Consider the following 16,004-nt stretch of genomic DNA (forward strand, 5'->3'; position numbering starts at 1 on the left):
GAAATCAGTCAGGGTGTGTGCTCCTGATCACTGTCCAGTGAGCCCTGGGTTAGAGAGAGGGGAAGTCAGCCAGGCTTCCTGCTCCTGATCACTGTCCAGTGAGCCCTGGGTTAGAGAGAGAGGAAGTCAGCCAGGCTTCCTGCTCCTGATCACTGTCCAGTGATCCCTGGGTTAGAGAGGGGAAATCAGCCAGGCTTCCTGCTCCTGATCACTGTCCAGTGATCCCTGGGTTAGAGAGAGAGGAAATCAGTTAGGGTTCCTACTCCTGATCACTGTCCAGTGAGCCCTGGGTTAAAGAGAGAGTGGAAGTCAGCCAGGGTTCCTGCTCCTGATCACTGTCCAGTGAGCCCTGGGTTAGAGAGAGATGGGAAATCAGCCAGGGTTCCTTTTCCTGATCACCGTCCAGTGATCCCTTGGTTACAGAGATGGGAAATCAGCCAGTATTCCTGCTCCTGATCACTGTCCAGTGATCCCTGGGTTAGAGAGATGGCAAATCAGTCAGAGTTCCTGCTCCTGATCACTGTCCAGTGATCCCTGGGTCAGAAAGAGGGGAAATCAGTCAGGGTTCCTGCTCCTGATCACTGTCCAGTGATCCCTGGGTCAGAAAGAGGGGAAATCAGTCAGGGTTCCTGCTCCTGATCACTGTCCAGTGATCCCTGGGTTAGAGAGAGGGCAAATCAGCCAGAGTTCCGGCTCCTGATCACTGTCCAGTGATACCTGGGTTAGAGAGATGGGAAATCAGTCAGAGTTCCTGCTCCTGATCACTGTCCAGTGATCCCTGGTTTAGAGAGGGGGGAAATCAGTCACGGTTCCTTCTCTTGATCACTGTCCAGTGAGCCCTGGGTTAGAGAGAGACGGGGAATCTGCCAGGGCTCCTCCTCCAGATCACCATCCAGTGATCCCTTGGTTAGTGAGATGGGAAATCAGCCAGTGTTCCTGCTCCTGATCACAGTCCAGTGATCCCTGGGTTAGAGAGATGGGAAATCAGTCAGGGTTCCTGCTCCTGATCACTGTCCAGTGAGCCCTGGGCTAGAGAAAGAGGGGAAATCAGTCAGGGTTCCTGCTTCTGATCACTGTCCAGTGAGCCCTTGTTTAGATAGAGAGGAAATCAATCAGGGTTCCTGTCCCTGATCTCTGTCCAGTGATCCCTGGGTTAGAGAGACAGGGGACATCAGCCAGGGTTCCTGCTCCTGATAACTGTCCAGTGAACCCTGGGTTAGAGAGAGAGGAAATCAGCCAGGGTTCTGCTCCTGATCAATGTGCAGTTATCCTTGGGTTAGTGAGAGAGAGGAAGTCAGCCAGGGTTCCTGCTTCTGATCACTGTCCAGTGAACCCTGGGTTAGAGAGTGAGGAAATCAGTTAGGGTTCCTGCTCCTGATCACTGTCCAGTGATCCCTGGGTTAGAGAGAGAGGGGATATCAGCCAGGGTTCCTGCTCCTGATCACTGCGCAGTGAGCCCAGGGTTAGATAGAGAGAGTAAGTCAGCCAGGGTTCCTGCTCCTGATCACTGTCCAGTGAGCCCTGGGTTAGAGAGAGGGGAAGTCAGCCAGGGTTCGTGCTCCTGATCACTGTCCAGTGATCCCTGGGTCAGAAAGAGGGGAAATCAGTCAGGGTTCCTGCTCCTGGTCACTGTCCAGTGATCCCTGGGTTAGAGAGAGGGGAAATCAGCCAGGGTTCCTGCTACTGATCACTGTCCAGTGAGCCCTGGGTTAGAGAGAGGGGAAATCAGCCAGGGTTCCTGCTCCTGATCACTGACCAGTGAGCCCTGGATTAGGGAGAGGGGAAATGAGCCAGGGTTCCTGCTCCTGATCACTGTCCAGTGAGCCCTGGGTTAGAGAGAGAGGAAGTCAGCCAGGGCTCCTGCTCCTGATCACTGTCCAGTGATCCCTGGGATAGAGAGGGGAAATCAGCCAGGGTTCCTGCTCCTGATCACTGTCCAGTGATCCTTGGGTTAGAGAGAGGGGAAATCAGCCAGGGTTCCTGCTACTGATCACTGTCCAGTTAGCCCTGGGTTAGAGAGAGGGGAAATCAGCCAGGATTCCTGCTCCTGATCACTGTCCAGTGATCCCTGGGTTAGAGAGATGGGAAATCAGCCAGTATTCCGGCTCCTGATCACTGTCCAGTGATCCCTGGGTTAGAGAGATGGCAAATCAGTCAGAGTTCCTGCTCCTGATCACTGTCCAGTGAGCCCTGGGTTAGAGAGAGATGGGAAATCAGCCAGGGTTCCTCTTCCTGATCACCGTCCAGTGATCCCTTGGTTGCAGAGATGGGAAATCAGCCAGTATTCCTGCTCCTGATCACTGTCCAGTGATCCCTGGGTTAGAGAGATGGCAAATCAGTCAGAGTTCCTGCTCCTGATCACTGTCCAGTGATCCCTGGGTCAGAAAGAGGGGAAATCAGTCAGGGTTCCTGCTCCTGATCACTGTCCAGTGATCCCTGGGTCAGAAAGAGGGGAAATCAGTCAGGGTTCCTGCTCCTGATCACTGTCCAGTGATCCCTGGGTTAGAGAGAGGGCAAATCAGCCAGAGTTCCGGCTCCTGATCACTGTCCAGTGATACCTGGGTTAGAGAGATGGGAAATCAGTCAGAGTTCCTGCTCCTGATCACTGTCCAGTGATCCCTGGTTTAGAGAGGGGGGAAATCAGTCACGGTTCCTTCTCTTGATCACTGTCCAGTGAGCCCTGGGTTAGAGAGAGACGGGGAATCTGCCAGGGCTCCTCCTCCAGATCACCATCCAGTGATCCCTTGGTTAGTGAGATGGGAAATCAGCCAGTGTTCCTGCTCCTGATCACAGTCCAGTGATCCCTGGGTTAGAGAGATGGGAAATCAGTCAGGGTTCCTGCTCCTGATCACTGTCCAGTGAGCCCTGGGCTAGAGAAAGAGGGGAAGTCAGCCAGGGTTGCTGCTTCTGATCACTGTCCAGTGAGCCCTTGTTTAGATAGAGAGGAAATCAGTCAGGGTTACTGTTCCTGATCTCTGTCCAGTGATCCCTGGGTTAGAGAGAGAGGGGACATCAGCCAGGGTTCCTGCTACTGATCACTCTCCAGTGAGCCCTGGGTTAGAGAGATGGGAAATCAGCCAGGATTCCTGCTCCTGATCACTGTCCAGTGAGCCCTGGGTTAGAGAGAGATGAAGTCAGCCAGGGTTCCTGCTCCTGATCACTGTCCAGTGATCCCTGGGTTAGAGAGGGGAAATCAGCCAGGGTGCCTGCTCCTGATCACTGTCCAATGATTCCTTTGTTAGAGAGAGGGGAAATCAGCCAGGGTTGCTGTTCCTGATCACTGTCCAGTGATCCCTGGGTTAGAGAGAGAGGGGAAATCAGTCATGGTTCCTGCTCCTGATCACTGTCCAGTGATCCCCAGGTTACAGAGATGGGAAATCATTCAGAGTTACTGCTCCTGATCGCTTTCCAGTGATCCCTGGGTTAGAGAGAGGGGAAATCAGCCAGGGTGTCTGCTCCTGATCACTGTCCATTGAGCCCTGGGTTAGTGAGAGGGGATATCAGCCAGGGTTCCTGCTCCAGATCACTGCCCAGTGAGCCCTGGGTTAGACAGAGAGGGGAAATCAGCCACGGATCCTGCTTCTGATCACTGTCCAGTGAGCCCTGGGTTAGGGAGAGTGCGGAAGTCATCCAGGGTTCCTGCTCCTGATCACTGTCTAGTGAGCCCTGGGCTAGAGAAAGAGGGGAAGTCAGCCAGGGTTGCTGCTCCTGATCACTGTCTAGTGAGCCCTGGTTTAGATAGAGGGGAAATCAGTCAGGGTTCCTGTTCCTGATCTCTGTCCAGTGATCCCTGGGTTAGAGAGAGGGGACATCAGCCAAGGTTCCTGCTCCTGATCACTGTCCAGTGAACCCTGGATTAGAGAGAGAGGAAATCAGCCAGGGTTCTGCTCCTGATCAATGTGCAGTTATCCTTGGGTTAGTGAGAGAGAGGAAGTCAGCCAGGGTTCCTGCTCCTGATCACTGTCCAGTGAACCCTGTGTTAGAGAGTGAGGAAATCAGTTAGGGTTCCTACTGCTGATCACTGTCTGGTGAGCCCTGGGTTAGAGAGAGAGGGGAAATCAGCCAGGGTTCCTGCTCCTGATCACTGTCCAGTGATCCCTGGGTTAGAGAGAGAGGGGATGTCAGCCAGGGTTCCTGCTCCTGATCACTGCGCAGTGAGCCCTCGGTTAGATAGAGGGCAAATCAGCCAGGGTTTCTGCTCCTGATCACTGTCCAGTGAGCCCTGGGTTAGAGAGAGGGGAAGTCAGCCAGGGTTCCTGCTCCTGATCACTGTCCAGTGAGCCCTGGGTTAGAGAGAGGGGAAGTCAGCCAGGGTTCCTGCTCCTGATCACTGTCCAGCGGTCCCTGGGTTAGAGAGAGGTTAAATCCGTCAGGGTTCCTGCTGCTGATCACTATCCAATGAACCCTGGCTTAGAGAGAGGGGAAATCAGTCAGGGTTCCTGCTCCTGATCACTGTCCAGTGAACCCTGGTTTAGAGAGAGGGGCAATCAGCCAGGGTTCCTGCTCCTGATCACTGTCCAGTGAACCCTGGTTTAGAGAGAGGGGCAATCAGCCAGGGTTCCTGCTCCTGATCACTGTCCAGTGAACCCTGGTTTCGAGAGAGGGGCAATCAGCCAGGGTTCCTGTTGTTGGTTAGTCACTCACCCTCTTTTAGTCGAATTGAATTGCGCAGCTCTGTTGTTTGTGAGGGGTGTTGGTGGCTGATTTCTTACCCAATGGCTGGTTAAGCCAGGAGTCTGCCGCCAGCTCTAACCCTTTGCATCTGGATGTGATCAGTGGCTCAGTGTACCTTGGGTATGGTGCCTGGATCCTGTTAATGCCCTGAGTGGACACTGTATCTCACACTGGACAGCAGGAGGAGGCCGTATGCCAGTGGAGAGCAGTATGGCAATCCGGAACAGGACAGCTCTTGTCTATACAGAGAGGAGACAGTCCCTCATCAGCCAGGCCCAGGTTCGAACCCAGGCTCTTGGAGTTTAATGATCCGTGTTCTGATGTCTCTCAGCTGATTTTAGAGTGAAGGAGCGGGTGGCTCCATGGACAATGCACAGGAAAGCAGCCCGTGTTCCCACTGCTTATTCCTTCTAGAGGGAGCATTGTGGGCAAGTTCATGAAGCCCAGGTCAGGACAAAACAGTGCATACTGCAGCCTGTCCTCCACTCCACATCTGCAATGACACACACTGCAGTTGTTACGAGGTAAAGGCTACACTCTTTCTAATGTACTGTCTTTATTGAACTGAATGTATCATGGCCATCCCCAGACATTCCCTCATGGCAAAGGTCACATGACAATGCAAGCCAGGTAGGACATTTAGTAATAATTGCATTTCAAAACCCAAACATCCCCCTTTCCATTAGGAAAAGCAGACAACTTTGCATGTACTATCATGTGTAACTGTGCGTTACCCAAGTAACTGTACCACAACGGTTCTCATGCATTAACAAACTGTTCATTATTCTAGTCAGTCTCTGCATGTGCATTGCACACATAGTCATTAATTTGTGCAGGTCTCTTAATGGTACGCAAGCGCGTTGTCATTGGCTGTTCGTCTGGATGATGTTCCTTCTCCGGGGAGTGATGTTCCTGTGGCACTTGTGGTTGCCTTGGGTAACAGTTGTTATTGGTCTATTTCCATTGTTGGGGGCCGATGGGCCTCTGGGAGAGATGGTTGTTCTGTACTCTGTGCAGCTGGTGAGATCCCATCTTCCTGATCTGCAGTGAAGGAACAGCTTCTCTGGTTGATCGTATTTGCCTGCGGCTGCACCGGTATATTTGGTCGTTCACTTCCACTGCGTATGGTTGAGGTGACAACTGCTTTATGCATGCCCAAGTTGCCACATGGGCCAACTCCTGTTGAGAGCATTGAAACTTTGCACCCTGACTGGCTCTTCAATGCTTAGCTCTGGCAGTGGTTTGGCAGCCTTGTCAAATTGAAACTTGGCTTTCTGCCATTCTTCTTGATATTTTCACTCAAGCCTGTTACTGCTTCTGGATTGAGTGGCTTTTTGCTATTGGAAGAGTAGTTTGAGTGCGGCGTGACATTAGTCTTTGGACTGGACTGCTTTCCATGCCTTCAGTCAATGTGTTTCTCCGCTCGAGAATTACCTTGTATACATCTGTGCTAAGGTTTGCTCCATTTCTTGACGAGTCCTTTGGCGATTTTCACTCTCGCCTCAGCTTGTCCATTTGAGTGGGGATAATGCGGAGATGATGTGTAGTGCTGAATTTCCCAATCCATTGTGAAGAGGCTGAATTCTTCACTTGTGAACTGTGGGCCGTAGTCACTCATCACAATGTCTGGGATGTCGTAACAACTGATGTGTGTTCTCTTGTCATCGCTGAAGTCAGCTGGTCTAACTCCCAGTAATCGGAATAATTGTCTATAGTGACAAGATAATCAGTTCCTGCTATAGTGAAGAGCCCCAGTCCCAGCTACATTCATGGTCTGTCCGGGATGTCATAAGTCATCAACGACTCTCTAGCTTGTTTAGCTTGGCACTCGCTATAGGCATTGCACTGGCCAATGGGGTCTTTAATTTCATTGCTCATGTTTGGCCAGTAAAGCATTTCTCTTGCCTTCCTCAGACTCGATTCAATTCCTTGAATGCTTGCCTGGGGCTTCAACATCTTTCCTCTTATCTCCTTAGGGATGATTTTTTTATGATTCATTTATGGGGTGTTGGCTCCGGCTTTTAGGACAAAGTTATTGGTTTAGCGGTCGATCTAGGGCCCCATGCTCACCTATGATCAGGTGGGTAATGACCGAAAGGATAAGATTGCCGGTACAAGCGGTGGAAATGAAGTTTCTCCACAGGGTTGCTGGACATGCTCTCCAGGGCAGGGTGAGGAGTTCAGCAATCCAGGAGAGCCTCACAGTAGAGTCGCTGCTCCTCCCGATTAAGAGGAGCCAGCTGAGGTGGTTCGGGCATCTAATTAGAATGCTCCCTGGTGAGCTCCCACTGGAGCTGTACCAGGCACGGCCCACTGGACAGAGACCTCGAGGCCGACCCAGGACACGCTGGAGGAATTACATCCCTAGGCTGGCCTGGGAACACCTGGTAATCTCCCAGGAGAAGCTGGAACCTATGGCTGAGGAAAGGGAAATCTGGTCAGCCCTGCTCAGCTTACTGCCACCGTGAGCTCACCAGGAGAAGCAGTGTGAAATTGGATGGATGGATGGGTGGATGGAATGTTGGCATTGCTGGCTAGGCTGGCATTTATTGCCCATTCCTAGTTGCCCTTGAGAAGGTGGTGGTGAGTTGCCTTCTTGAACAGCTGCAGTCCATGTGGTGTAAGTGCACCCACAGTGCTGTTAGGAAGGGAGTTCCAGGATTTTGACCTAGTGACAGTGAAGGAACGGTGATATATTTCCAAGTCAGGATGGTAAGTGACTTGGAGGGAACCTTCCAGGAGGTGGTGTTCCCATCTATCTGCTGCCCTTATCCTTCTATATGGTAGAGGTTGTGGGTTTGGAAGGTGCTGTCTAAGGAGCCTTGGTAAGTTCCTGCAGTGCATCTTGTAGATGGTACACACTGCTGCCACTGTGCATTGGTGGTGGAGGGAGTGAATGTTTGTGGATGGGATGCCAATCAAGCGGGCTGCTTTGTCCTGGATGGTGTCAAGCTTCTTGAGTGTTGTTGGAGCTGCACTCATCCAAGCAAGTAGAGAATATTCCATCACACTCCTGACTTGTGCCTTGTAGATGGTGGACAGGCTTTGGGGAGTCAGGAGGTGAGTTACTTGCCAGAGGATTCCTAGCCTCTGACATGTTCTTGTAGCCACAGTATTTATATGGCTGATCCAGTTCAGTTTCTGGTCAATGGTAACCCCCAGGATGTTGATAGAGGGAGATTCAGCGATGGTAATGCCATAGAATGTCAAGGGGCGATGGTTAGATTCTCTCTTGCTGGAGATGGTCATTGCCTGGCACTTGTGTGGCACGAATGTTACTTGCCACTTGTCAGCCCAAGCCTGGAAATTGTCCAGGTCTTGCTGCATTTGGACATGGACTGCTTCAGTATCAGAGGAGTTGCGAATGATACTGATCATAGTGCAATCATCAGCGAACATCCCCACTTCTAACTTTATGATGGAAGGAAGGTCATTGATGAAGCAGCTGAAGATGGTTGGGCAGAGGACACTACTCTGAGGAACTCCTGCAGTGATGTCCTGGAGCTGAGAAGTCTGACCTCCAACAATCACATCTTCCTTTGTGCTAGGTATGGCTCCAACCAGCAGAGAGATTTCCCTGATTCCCATTGACTCCAGTTTTGCTAGGGCTCCTTGATGCCACACTCGGTCAAATGCTGCCTTGATGTCAAGGGCAGTCACTCTCACCTCACCTCTGGAGTTCAGCTCTTTTGTCCATGTTTGAACCAAGGCTGTAATGAGGTCAGGAGCTGAGTGGCCCTGGGGGAACCCAAACTGGGCATCAGTGAGTAGGTTATTGCTAAGCATGTTCCGCTTGATAGTACTGTTAATGACCCCTTCCATCACTTTACTGATGATGAAGAGTAGACTGATGGGGTGGTAATTGGCCAGGTTGGACTTGTCCTGCTTTTTGTGTACAGGACATACCTGGGCAATTTTCCACATAGCCAGGTAGATGCCAGTGTTGTAGCTGTACTGGAACAGCTTGGCTAGGGGCGCAGCAATTACTGGAGCACAAGTCTTCAGTAATATTGCTGGAATATTGTCAGGGCCCATAGCCTTTGCAATATCCAGTGCCTTCAGCCGTTTCTTGATATCAAGTGGAGTGAATCGAATTGGCTGAAGACTGGCACCTGTGTTGCTGGGGATCTCTGGAGGAGGCAGAGATGAATCATCCAATTGGCACTTCTGGCTGAAGATTGTAGCAAATGCTTCAGCCTTATCTTTTGCACTGATGTGCTGGGCTCCCCCATCATTGAGGATGGGGATATTTGTGGAGCATCCTCCTCCAGTGAGTTGTTTAATTGTCCACCACCATTCATGACTGGTAGCAGGACTGCAAAGCCTAGATCTGATCCGTTGGTTGTGGGATCGCATAGCTCTGTCTATCACTTGCTGCTTATGGGGGAGAATGTTTTCCTAGTTGGGTGGGCTTGGTGGGGGTGGATGGGTGCGATCGGGAAGCCGAGTGCCGCCTGCAATGGGGGCCGGACCGCGACTTCACGCTGGCTCGCCAATTAATGCCCGCCCAGCATGAAATGCAAGCAGCAGCGCTGCCCGTGAGGGTGGGGGTCAGGGTGAGGAGGGGGCCAGCGCATGCATGTGGGTGCACACTTGTGCCTCAGGGAGATGAACATTGTTCAAAATAAAACATAAAGATTTTTAAAATGTTATAAAGCATGTCCCCTCATGTGACAGGTTATGAATTACATTTTAAAATGTTGATTTTATTTTTATTTGCTGTTGGGTCCTCATCCTGCCTGTGGATGATATTTCACAAAAAATGCAAAGGCCACTTGGCCTTTTCACCTGTCCGCCAACCGTAAGGTTGGACAGGCAGTGAAAAATTTCTCTCAATTAACTTTTTAATGGCCTTAACAGGCCTTTTAATTGTCGATTGGCACGCTGCCGACTCCAGCGCGTACTCACCGACCGAAATATCGCACGAGTGCGTGATGACATTGGGATGCTCGCCTCACATCATCGCGCATCATTTTACACTTTATCGGGTCGGGCACTTTCCCCCCTGCTGAGCTAAAAACTCTCCCCATGCTGTTTGCAATGCAAGTAATCCTGTGTTATAGCTTCACCAGGTTGACACCTCATTTTTAGGTATGCCTGATGCTGCTCCTGGCATGCCCTCCTGCACTCTTCATTGAACCAGGGTTGATCCCCTGGCTTGATGGTAATGGCAGAGTGGGGGATATGCCGGGCCATGAGGTTACAGATTGTGGTTGAGTACAATTCTGTTGCTGCTGATGACTGTTTCCTTTGTACAAGATGCCATCCTGGGCTGTGAATTCAGCTCGGTATGCCCAATATGATCTTGGGCTCCGCTGTTACCTTGTCTCTCCCAAGCAGGTATTGACAAAAATGCTCACAAGCAACAAAAATAGCCGGGCCCTCTTTCTCAATCTGAGCGAAGTGTCATTCTGTTAGCGTTACTGCCCTGGATGCAAATGCGACTGGTTGTCCTGGCTGCATCAGGCCCTTCTCGCTGGTGTCCCACTGCAACATGGCTCCATCTTTGACTTCATAATACTTCAGCACTGGAGTTGTTGTCACCAGTTGTTTGGTTTTAGTGAACACTGTTTCTTGTCCTGTGCCACAATACCCCTGCCTCTCCTTGGCAGTGAGCTGGTGTAATGGTTCACACTCAAAGTAGGCAAAGATTTTGCTAAATAGTTCATGAGTCCAACAAATCGTTACATTGCTTTCACATCTGTTGGTTGCTGTGTCTCTGCTACAGCTCTCACCTTGTCAGGATCCAAATGAAGACATTTTGCTGTCAGCACATGACCTATGTTCTTGACTTCAGGCATCTTCAGTTGCAATCTTTCCTTGTTCAGTTTCAGGTTCATCTGGTGAGCTCTGTCTGGCAGTTGTATTAAATTCTGATCATGGTCAGCTCTGGCTTCTTCCATTGTGTCTCCACAATCATAGACTAGTAGATCATCCACTATGGCTCCCACTCCGGGAAGATCACTGACTATCTCGTGCTGTCTGCATTGATAATCTGGAGCTGTGGAAATGTCAAACAGCATAGCAACCATCTGTATCTCCCGAACGGCATCCAGGATGATGTTAGAAAGCTGCGGCTTTCATCCAGCTTCATTTGCCTAGGGTAGTAAAGATCTTTGTCTTGGCAAGTTGTGGCAAAATTCCTTTGATGGTTGGCAGTTGGCACAGGGTAGTGAGATCTCTTCAGCATTTTATTTTGGTCCTTTAGGTCTAAGCATGCTTGCAGCTTTCCAGGCTGTTTCACTGCTACCACGCTGCTAATCCAGTCTGTAGGAATTGTCACCTTCTCGATTACTCCCTCCTTGTCCAGCTCTTCTATCTTGTATTCCAGGTTTGACTTGAGGGCAGCTGGAACTCTCTGTAGCTGCTGAATTGGTCTTACACTCTCATCTACTTTGAGATGATATTCTCCAGGTAGACATCCCCACCCTGTAAACACATCTTTGTACTCCTCTGTTCGGCTGTCAACGGTTTTGTTGCTGTGACACATTGTGAATCTCTGTTGGCATGTTCAGGGTTACCAGTCCAAGCTTTAGACTTGTTTCGACTGGGATGAGTGGCCGTTGTGCTCCATCTATGATCTGGAACTCTAGATCTTCATTCTCGCCATTGCATTGGGCTCTCAGACTAATTTGTCCTCTTGATATGAGTATTGTGCCATCATATAGCCTCAACCTTACTTTTGAGGGTTTATTTTTGGATCGCCATGTTTGAGCCACTTTGCTGTGGTCTGTGAAGGTCATGATATTGCATGATGCACCAGTATCCATCTGACACTCCTTCTTCACTTGATGTTCTCCATCTGTAGTCATCGTTGTAACAGTCACAAACTATTTATCACCTATAGACTTGACGGAACCAACCTGTGGTATCGTGTATAGTTCTTCATCAGACTCTTCTGCTGATATCTCTCTAGCGGCCACCCGTATAGACTTGTTTTGTTTCTTTCTAGCCAAACACTTGTGTGCAAAATGATATTGCTTCTTGCAGCTAAAACACTGCTTTACCCACCCTTGACAATCCTTCCTTTCCTTAGTATGATGTCGATTGCAGTACTTGGATCCTGCCCTTTGTCTGCGATTGCTCTGCTCTCTCAGCTTGGAATGTCTCTCAGCACAATGTATCTCCTGCTCTGCTCTGCCATACATGTGCTCTAGCTGATGTTTTACTGCTTCTGCATTTCTACACACATCTATTGCTTTCTTGAGAGTAAGTTTCTCCTCTCTCAGCAGACTTGCTCTCACTGTTGGTGCTTTTATGTCTAAGACATCTTTTAGTTGCCTGAATTCGCATGATTCTGTGAGCTAAGCTACTGAAGTCACGTACTGATCAATGGACTCTCTTTCACCTTGAGCTCTAATGTTGAGCACATACCATTCACAAGTTAAATTCACTTGGGGTTCAAAGCATGCCTTCAAGGCTTTCAAAATTTCTGTAGTCTGTTTCTCCATCCTTCGGACAGATTTAGGGTGGGAAACAATTTGTAGCAGTCTCTCCCCAGCAGTATTAAAAGTGTTGTTACTCATTTCGGCTCTGGATTGTTAATTAAATCTGTTGCAATCTTGTAGTTTGCCATTGCAAGTAGAAAAATTGCCAGTTCTGCCACATATCTCCTTTCATTTTGACAAGAGCTGGGAGTGGAAAATTTACAGCCATTTTTCTTTCACCCAGTGTTTTACTTGCAGCCTTCAGCTTGTGTGAGATTTTTCTTGTCTGTTTATTTTTAAGAAGCTTTGAGCAGCTTTCAACATTTTGGTGTTCCTCTTTCAGGAGCTGTGGCGTCTCTTTCAGCTTTTCAAAGCTCAATCTCAGCTCCACTCCTGATGCCATGTAACAAGCTCAAAGACTACTTACTTTCTAGTGTAATGTCTTTATTGAACTGCTTGTATCATGGCTGCCACCAAACATTTCCTCATGGCAGAGGTCACATGACTATGGCAAGCCAGAGAGGACACTTAGTAATGATTGCATTTCAAAACCCAAACAGCAGCCTGTAGTCCACTCCACATCTGGAATAACATTCACAGCAGCCTCTCATTATCTCCACAGCCGAGTTAGAACAAAATCAGTGTTAGGAAGCAGATTGGTACTTTATGTCATCAGTGTGAGGATTCTAATGAGGAACAGTGACTTCACAAACACTGCAAGATTAACACTGTCATGACCTTACCTGAGGCATACCACTTGCCAATGCACTCTCACAGTCCGCTCTGTTTGAGACACACCGGTGCTCAGAGACACACCAGGAGCAGGCCCACTTGGTCTGAAGACAACTTCTGCACCTGAAAAACAAATCGCCAAGAAAGTGTGTAAATAAATCTCACGCTCACCATCCATGAGTCAGCGTGTAAATAAAACTCACACTCACCGTCCCGAGCCAGCGTGCAAATAAAACACACACTCACCATCCATGAGTCAGCATGTAAATAAAACTCACACTATCACCGAGTGAGTGTATAAATAAAACTCACACTCAGCATCACCAAATCAGTGTGTAAAGAAAACACATACCATCACTGAGTGAGCGTGTAAATGAAACTCACACTCAGCATCACCGACTGAGTGTGTAAATAAAACTCACACTCACCGTCACTGAATCAGTGTGTAAACGAAACTCACACTCACCATCACCGAGTGAGTGTGCAAATAAACACTCACACTAAGCATCACTGAGCGAGTGTCTAAATAAATCTTACACTCACCATCCCCTAGTCAGTGTGTAAATAAAACTCACCTCACCACCACTGAGTCAGTGTGTAAATAAAACTGACTCACCATCAACAAATCAGTGTGTTAATAAAACTCACACTCACTAGCACCAAGTCAGCGTCTAAATAAAAACTCACATTCACCATCACTGAGCATGTCTGTTAATAAAAACTCACACTCACCATCAACGAGTGAGTGTGCAAATAAAGCTCACACTCACCATCACCGATTCAGTGTGTAAATAAAACTCACACTCACCGTGACCGAATCAGTGTGTAAATAAAACTTACACTCACCATCACCGAGTGAGTGCGTAAGTAAAACTCACAGTCAGCGCCACTGGATCAGTGTAGTAAATAAAACACACACTCAGCATCACTGAATCAGTGGGTAAATAAAATTTACACTCACCATCACCGAGTGAGCGTGTAAATGAACTCACACTCACCATCACCGAGTGAGTGTGTAAATAAAACTCACACTCACCATCACCAAGCGAGTGTGTAAGTAAAATTTACACTCAGTGTCACTGAATCATCATGTAAATAAAATTCAGTCACCATCACCGAGTCAGTGTGTAAATGAAACTCACACTCACCATCACCAAGTGAGTGTGTAAATAAAAACTCACATTCATCATCACTGAATGAGTGTATAAATAAAACTCACACTCACCATTACTGAATCAGTGTGTAAATAAACTCACACTCACCATCACCTAGTCAGTGTGTTAATAAAATTCACACTCAGCATCACGGAGTGTGTGTGTAAATAAAACTCACACTCACCATCACCAAGCGAGTGTGTAAGTAAAATTTACACTCAGTGTCACTGAATCATCATGTAAATAAAATTCAGTCACCATCACCGAGTCAGTGTGTAAATGAAACTCACACACACACCATCACCAAGTGAGTGTGTAAATAAAAACTCACATTCATCATCACTGAGTGAGTGTATAAATAAAACTCACACTCACCATTACTGAATCAGTGTGTAAATAAACTCACACTCACCATCATCTAGTCAGTGTGTTAATAAAATTCACACTCAGCATCACGGAGTGTGTGTGTAATTAAAACTCACATTCACCATCAACGAGCAAATGTGCAAATAAAACTGACACTCACCATCACCGAGTGAGTGTGTAAAAAACTCACACTTAGCATCACTGAATCAGCATGTAAATAGAACTCACACTCACTGTCACTGAATCAGTGTGTAAATAAAACTCACACTCTCTGTCACCGAGTCAGTGTGTAAATAAAACTCATACTCACCATCACTGAATCAGTGTGTGAATAAAACTCCCCATCGCTGAATCAGTGTGTAAATAAAACTCACCATCACTGAATCAGTGTGTGAATAAAACTCCCCATCGTTGAATCAGTGTGTAAATAAAACTCACACTCACCATCACTGAATCAGTGTGTGAATAAAACTCCCTATCGCTGAATCAGTGTGTAAATAAAACTCCCCATCGCTGAATCAGTGTGTAAATAAAACTCACACTCCCCATCGCTGAATCAGCGTGTAAATAAAACTCCCCATCGCTGAATCAGCGTGTAAATAAAACTCCCCATCGCTGAATCAGCGTGTAAATAAAACTCCCCAACGCTGAATCAGCGTGTAAATAAAACTCCCCATCGCTGAATCAGCGTGTGAATAAAACTCCCCATCGCTGAATCAGTGTGTGAATAAAACTCCCCATCGCTGAATCAGTGTGTGAATAAAACTCCCCATCGCTGAATCAGTGTGTGAATAAAACTCCCCATCGCTGAATCAGTGTGTGAATAAAACTCCCCATCGCTGAATCAGTGTGTGAATAAAACTCCCCATCGCTGAATCAGTGTGTGAATAAAACTCCCCATCGCTGAATCAGTGTGTGAATAAAACTCCCCATCGCTGAATCAGTGTGTGAATAAAACTCCCCATCGCTGAATCAGTGTGTGAATAAAACTCCCCATCGCTGAATCAGTGTGTGAATAAAACTCCCCATCGCTGAATCAGTGTGTGAATAAAACTCCCCATCGCTGAATCAGTGTGTGAATAAAACTCCCCATCGCTGAATCAGTGTGTGAATAAAACTCCCCATCGCTGAATCAGTGTGTGAATAAAACTCCCCATCGCTGAATCAGTGTGTGAATAAAACTCCCCATCGCTGAATCAGTGTGTAAATAAAACTCCCCATCGCTGAATCAGTGTGTGAATAAAACTCACACTCCCCATCGCTGAATCAGTGTGTAAATAAAACTCCCCATCGCTGAATCAGTGTGTGAATAAAACTCACACTCCCCATCGCTGAATCAGTGTGTGAATAAAACTCCCCATCGCTGAATCAGTGTGTAAATAAAACTCCCCATCGCTGAATCAGTGTGTAAATAAAACTCCCCATCGCTGAATCAGTGTGTAAATAAAACTCCCCATCGCTGAATCAGTGTGTAAATAAAACTCCCCATCGCTGAATCAGTGTGTAAATAAAACTCCCCATCGCTGAATCAGTGTGTAAATAAAACTCCCCATCGCTGAATCAGTGTGTAAATAAAACTCCCCATCGCTGAATCAGTGTGTAAAATTGACTCAATGTTATTTGGATTGGGATCTCTCAGGTGAGCGAAACC

At 47.9% G+C, this 16,004-nt stretch overlaps 1 protein-coding gene across 1 annotated transcript in view; it reads right to left on the reverse strand.

The window, feature by feature from the left end:
• plxnd1 (plexin D1) overlaps positions 1-16,004 on the reverse strand; it is a gene marked incomplete at its 3' end in the record, with an annotated part of 127,196 nt that overhangs the window by 65,737 nt on the left and 45,455 nt on the right. The window contains exon 8 of the mRNA XM_078535998.1: positions 12,845-12,956. Coding sequence (XP_078392124.1) covers positions 12,845-12,956 — 112 coding nt within the window. The remainder of the gene's footprint in view (positions 1-12,844; positions 12,957-16,004) is intronic.

This window comes from Cetorhinus maximus, unplaced genomic scaffold (assembly GCF_964194155.1).
Source record: "Cetorhinus maximus unplaced genomic scaffold, sCetMax3.hap1.1 HAP1_SCAFFOLD_807, whole genome shotgun sequence".
In the NCBI taxonomy this organism is placed as follows: domain Eukaryota; kingdom Metazoa; phylum Chordata; class Chondrichthyes; order Lamniformes; family Cetorhinidae; genus Cetorhinus; species Cetorhinus maximus.